Below are 6,000 nucleotides of genomic sequence, written 5' to 3'. Positions count from 1 at the left end.
CTACAGTTTAAAGGTTCTTCTATACAGCAAGGATACATTAATCTGTTCAAAAGTGTATTTTTTTTGTTACAAAAAATGTATTTCAAATAAATGCTGTTCTTTTTAACTTTCTATTCATCAAAGAATCCTGAAAAAATTATCAGTTTCCACAAAAATATTAAGCAGCAAAACACTGATCATATTGAGAAATGTTTCTCATGTGACACTGAAGACTGTAGTAACGGCTGCTGAAAATTCAACTTTGCCCTCACAGGGAAAAATTTATATATTTTGAAATATATTCAAATAGAAAACTGTTATTTTAAATTGTAACTTATATTTACAAATATTAAAGAAAAGAAAAACTCCTGCAAAAAATTTTTCATATACAAGTTGACATTACTAATCGACTAGTCGGCTGATGGAACTGTCATTACACATACAGTTCATATATATATACATAAAAATAAAAAAAATCTAAATATTGAGAGTCACTCTTGGAAGTGTGGTAAGAAGCCAGATGGGGAAATATGATGTAAGAGACAAAATACATAAAGCAAACCTGATAAACTACTGATGACAACAATAGAAAAACAGTCTGTCAGAACAGACTCAAACAACTTAAAACAGAAAACAGAAACTGCTCACCTTGTTCGTAGTGCATGCCAGGCAGCGTCCACATCAGCATACAAATTCTTCTCCGAAGGCTTCCCTGAGCTTGCCCCGTAACCCGAGTAGTCGTAGGAGAACACGTTACAGTTGATGCGGGACCCCAGGCCGATGTAGAAGCTACTCATCTGGCCCAAGTCTACAGCATTACCATGGGAAAACAATAAGGTGTAGCGAGCGTTGGGAGAACATCGCACAAACATACAAGCGATTCGGTTCCCTCTAGATGTCCGGGTCATGAAGCACTCAATGGTGTCCTTCTCCCGGACAGAATACTGCCAATCCGCACGCTCAGAAAGATGGAGGGTCCAGCGGCTGCCGCTCTCATCACACATCAGGGTGTAAGTGGGCTCCGGTGGAAGGAAGGCCAGCTTGGAAGCTATTCTGCTCGGGCACGGCGGACAGCAGAATAGGCAACATAACTCACTCAAAGATAGGTGATTCATCCTTCATTTGAGAAGAACACAGCAGATTGGCAAATGAGTGGGGTGCAAACAAAGTACAATACAAACAAACAAAACAGATGTGTTTTAAAAGGATAAATCCTGTCATTTACTCACCCACATGTCATTTCAAACCTGTAAGACTTTCTAAGGAGCACAAAAGAAGATATTTTGAAAAATGTCAGTGTTTTTTTGTCCATACAATGAAAGTCAATGGGGTCCAATGTTGGTTTGAACCCCGCTGATTTTCCTTGTTTGTACTAACAGCTGAAACATTCTTGAAAATATCTCATTTTGTGTTCCACAGAATTATGAATATCATACAGCTTGAAGAGTAAATGATCATTTATTTAAATTTTTTGGGTGAGCTACATTTTTAAAGGTGAAGCATCAAGAGCGTAATCTGCATAGTCAGAGAAGATAGAAGAAAGAACTTAAAAACACATTTGAAAAAGCACCAAATCAGACATATCACCTTTATCATCATATTTGCAAACAATCTTTTCTCGAAGAAAACCATAATAGTTTACTTAAGATAAGAAAATATGCAGACCTGTTAGTTAATCTCCACTTGAACTAGACAGTAACTAACATCTAGTGATCCAATACAATGGGTGAATTATGTCCTTGAATTGTTTATGCCCTGCAGTTTCAAGTAATTCAGTTTTAAACGTGCACTGTTAGGATACAAAATACAATCGAAACAGTATCTAGGGTGGAACTAAACAGATTTCATTAACAAAAATGTTCAATATTCACGCCGGTTCTGCAGCGCAGGCAATAGTTTCTATCTTTGTGCTAATCTGATGTCATTTATAATGACTTTCAGACTTCACCCTTAGGATAGCTTTGACGTGTGTGCTATCAGATCACTTTATCTATGAGTCATGGCAGTTGAAAAACACCCTAATTTTTTGGTTTCTTAGAAGAAAATTTGACTAGACTTATTGAAATATCCAGTGTTTTACAAATCTGGAAAACATATCAGTAATCCATAACCACTTCCTAATATCCCAAAAATTTGTCTGGAAATCGCTTCACCTTAAAGGGATAGTTCACCCAAAAATGAAAATTCTGTCATCATTTACTCACCCTCAAGTAGTTTCAAACCTGTATGAATGTCTTTGTTCTGCAGAACACAAAGGAAGATATTCTGAAGAATGTGGGAAACAGAGCAGTTCTGGGGCACCATTGACTTCCATATTATTTTTTTCTCCTACTATGGAAGTCAATGGTGCCCCAAAACAGCCTGGTTACAAACTTTCTTCAAAATATCTCCCTTTCTGTTCAGCAGAACAAAGAAATTTATACGGGTTTGGAACTACTTGAGGGTGAGTAAATGATGACAGAATTTTCATTTTTGGGTGAACTATCCCTTTAATATGGACTCCAAGTAAGTGACCTCACATTAATTTAGTATTAAAATAACCATTTAAACTCTTAACAGTTTTCTTAACTAACTGGTGGACCATATTGATAAAAACAATGTGAATCAGAACCAGATCTGGCCCATGACAATCAAACCCTCGCCCTCAGTTTCAATGAGCAGGAAACCATCTTGTTGTTTGGGTGCTTTGGACTTCACACACAACATTCCAAATGTTTGGCTTCCATTCATATTTTTTCTATTTAAAGATCAGAATGGGTGAAGTACAAGAACTGCTTATTTCACTCACTTTTTTATTTTTTAAGATTTTTTCCCCCTGAAGTATTAAACAATCACTTTGTACACATGAATACATATATATTCAAATAAACAGTAGAGACCTGTTTATTATAAGAGATGCATCTATAAAACATTTAAGTATTTGATAGCATGATCTACATAGTTATTAGTAAGTTACATGATTTTAAGGTATCAGAGAACGACACAGAACTGAAATAAGCTTAGTTAACATTTTAATTCCATTGTCTAAAGGAGTGTAACCGCTTTAATTGAAAAGGCTCAAGCGAACTATTTGATTAGCATGGTCAGCTAATTAACGTTTGCTCATTAAAACCGTACTCTTACCTGTACTAGAAGGTCCTGATGCTGGAAGCGTTGGTGAAGGCAGGAACGCTTAGATCTGGTGAAGTCACTGTATCAGATGAGTCGAATAGGAGATTCCCTTTAAGCGATCACTCAGTCCACTTAGCCAGATCAAGAGTCCCTCAAAAGCTGCCTCTGGTCCGTGCGATCTTGACAACATGTGGTCAGTGTTTCATGGTCAAAGACTGACGGTGTTAATACAGGCGTGACGTTATTAAATGGACCAGTATTTCTAATCTAATCCGCTCGGTAAGGGTGATCTCACCTCACACCAGCGCGTCCCCTAAACTGGCTTTCTTCTGATTTTCTTGCGGAATGCCGGATATCAACGTCAACGATGAACGCTCTAATGACCAATAAGATTAATTGACAGATGCGCTCAACCAATCACACGCGTCCTCGCTGCACCCGGACAATGTCGAAAACACAATAACATGATGATTAATGATTTTACTGTTGTTGATGTATAAATCTAGATAATGATACATTTGTTGAGCTACCAAGAATTCAATATTACAGCTCAACATGTTTAACGTTTGCTGTGTTGAGTGAAGTTAGTAAAGCAGCCAATTGCTATTTACTTCCGCTGTTTTCGCATTGCGTCAATAGCCACTTCAACGTGTGAAGCCACGCGGTTTCTTATTCGGGTGTTTTAAACAGTCACTGTTTATATACTACATATATGTTAGTGTTAAAATGAGTTCTCAAAAAGGAAATGTTTCCCGATCGCGAGGCCCGAAACACCAGAATGTAACAGCCTTCAGAAATGACAAGTATGGTGCAAGCGCACAAGTTAAGGTAAGCGCATTATGAAATAAACAGTTTCGAATCAGATTGACATTTGATATAATATCAGTATTGTTTTCGGGGAGTTTATATAGCTGTTTAGGTTACTGGTGCATGTGTTTTTGTGTGTAATCGTCCCTTATGATGTTACCAGAAAGCCAAAGCAAAGCTTCATGATGGTCTCTGCCAGCACTGCAAAGATGTGCTAGAGTGGAAAGTCAAGTACAACAAATACAAGCCCCTTACACAGCCACGAAAATGGTGAGATGAGGGAGGATTTACTGCATAGCAACAGATGAAAGGCAAATAAACTCTGTGCCAAATGTTGTTTCTGTGCCTTTTCTAGTGTGAAGTGTCTTCAGAAAACAGTGAAGGATGCCTATCTCATAATATGCAAGCCATGTGCACTAAAGCTAGAGCTTTGTTTGAAATGTGGGAAGAAGGAAGACATTGTCATTCCGTAAGTAGATTCAGGCCTCTTTAGACTGACCATGTACAGATGTGTGTAACCAGTAGAGCACATGTGCCATCTTGTGGACATATGCATTAATGGTAAATTTACAGTAAAATATTCCTTTATTATTCATTTATTTCTGACTACTTTCACTGCTTTGTTATTATATCAACTGTGCATCATTAGAGACACTTCTTTAATAAGATTAAATAAAATTACCCCGTCATGTATGTGTTGAAGTGTGTTAAACTATTAACTGTTAACCAAAAAATTAAGTTCTTATAATTCACAGTTGTTTTAGGGTGTTTTAGTGTATCTGTCTGGTTTTTGTTTTCAGACTTGACAAGGAGGAGGAAGAAGAGGTAGAGAACACCAGCAAGCCAAATAAAGAGAAAAGACAGAAAAAAAGAGATGAGGAGGAAGAAGAGGATGAAGATTTTGATGACGTGGGCGTTAGCAATGATGACTGTGATAGTGATTCAGAGGCAGAAGGAAATTGACATTTGCCATTTTCATTATGCATTACAAACAAACAACTAAACCCAAGAACAACATATCTATGGAAACCTGAGGCTGGGTTTTGGACATGCACTCACCTGTTCACCTGCTGTTAATTGGGGAAAGACTCCCAGGAGGTGTTTTCCTGTTGGCTGTAGTGATTGTTTGTTTTCATCTAGACCCCTTACTGTGATCTTGGAGGAACTGAAACAGTAATATGCCGAATCCCTCAGTCTTGTTTTTTTAAGTCAACACAAGCATTTTGATAGCATTCATGTTATTGAGAAGCTGTGTGAATGAAATGTTTTATTATTATATGAAGCACATTTGGTGAAAAAAAAAAACAGAAATGGGAAGTACTTGATGAAACCGGTCCATTTAATAAAAGACCTACATGCAAATTTTGTACTGCTTAGACAGCTGTCTGTTTAGAAAATACTGAATTACATTCAATGTTAAATCTACACTTTCATTGTCCTGTTTTCTGTCTTGCTGTCTGTGATTTTGATTTATTTTTAACAGGTTTTTTTTTTTTATATTCTCTTGCATATCATTATGAGGGGCTGCAAAAATAAAGGGGACCTACTTTATACTAGGCATTATTAGTTATTATGTACTAATATTTAAATTAACAATTTGCAATGAACCTATTGTGTAGATACATGTATTTACATTGTACTTTTTAAAAATACATACGTGATTACTGCTGTAATTATTTTCTGTAAATAGTGCTGTAATTACACCATTTAACCCACCATTAAACCTACCCATACCTCTAAACTTATCCCTAACCTTAACCATATCCCACCTCAATAGCAGCAAAGGTGTTTTACAATATAAGCAAATACACTGCAAATATATTTTGCAATATAACAATAAGCACATTTGCATCTAGCAAGTAATCTTTTCTAATGAAAGTACAACTCATATAAAGTGGAACCAACATAGCTCTGCAGAATATCTTTTCTGAATCAAAAGGTATAGTAACACGTTAAATCACCATGTTATCGCAGAAGTATCTGCGATAACAAAATCTCCTTTACCACAGACATCAAAAATTATTCTATCCACAGATTTATTTATTTATATTATGTAAGTTAATACAAGTCAAAAGTAAAGTGAAAATATGTTTAATGGCTGCA

The 6,000-nt window shown here is 36.4% G+C and overlaps 2 protein-coding genes across 3 annotated transcripts in view; one reads left to right on the top strand and one right to left on the bottom strand.

The window, feature by feature from the left end:
• The window catches only part of LOC107592319 (protein ABHD17B), a 16,725-nt gene extending 13,175 nt beyond the window's left edge, over nucleotides 1–3,550 (bottom strand). The window contains exons 1-3 of one of the 2 annotated variants that reach the window (XM_016281800.1): nucleotides 3,386–3,550; nucleotides 3,103–3,269; nucleotides 628–1,095 (exon numbers count right to left, since the gene is read on the bottom strand). In XM_016281800.1, the coding sequence (XP_016137286.1) occupies nucleotides 628–1,094 (467 nt within the window). In that variant the 5' untranslated portion in view covers nucleotide 1,095; nucleotides 3,103–3,269; nucleotides 3,386–3,550. Of the gene's footprint in view, nucleotides 1–627; nucleotides 1,096–3,102 lie in introns of both variants that reach the window. The other variant, XM_016281799.1, reaches the window with a different exon arrangement.
• Nucleotides 3,551–3,641: 91 nt separating this feature from the next.
• LOC107592320 (uncharacterized protein C9orf85 homolog) lies at nucleotides 3,642–5,536 on the top strand. The gene is made up of 4 exons (XM_016281801.1): nucleotides 3,642–3,918; nucleotides 4,061–4,167; nucleotides 4,253–4,366; nucleotides 4,698–5,536. Exons 1-4 carry the CDS (start codon nucleotides 3,817–3,819, stop codon nucleotides 4,858–4,860), a joined length of 486 nt encoding a protein of 161 aa, XP_016137287.1. The 5' UTR covers nucleotides 3,642–3,816; the 3' UTR covers nucleotides 4,861–5,536.
• The last annotated feature ends 464 nt before the right edge of the window (nucleotides 5,537–6,000 follow it).

This window comes from Sinocyclocheilus grahami, unplaced genomic scaffold (genome assembly GCF_001515645.1).
Source record: "Sinocyclocheilus grahami isolate Dianchi unplaced genomic scaffold, SAMN03320097.WGS_v1.1 scaffold152.1, whole genome shotgun sequence".
Taxonomy (NCBI): domain Eukaryota; kingdom Metazoa; phylum Chordata; class Actinopteri; order Cypriniformes; family Cyprinidae; genus Sinocyclocheilus; species Sinocyclocheilus grahami.
The sequence above is the reverse complement of the archived record's forward strand: the minus strand, read 5'-3'. Positions and strand labels throughout refer to the sequence as shown.

Excerpts from the sequence above, each read along its gene's own strand:
- LOC107592320 (XM_016281801.1), top strand. The coding sequence starts at position 3,817 with ATGAGTTCTCAAAAAGGAAATGTTTCCCGATCGCGAGGCCCGAAACAC. Across the intron at positions 4,168-4,252 it reads CTTACACAGCCACGAAAATG|TGTGAAGTGTCTTCAGAAAA; the intron begins GTGAGATGAGGG and ends TGCCTTTTCTAG. Across the intron at positions 4,367-4,697 it reads AAGGAAGACATTGTCATTCC|ACTTGACAAGGAGGAGGAAG; the intron begins GTAAGTAGATTC and ends TTTTGTTTTCAG.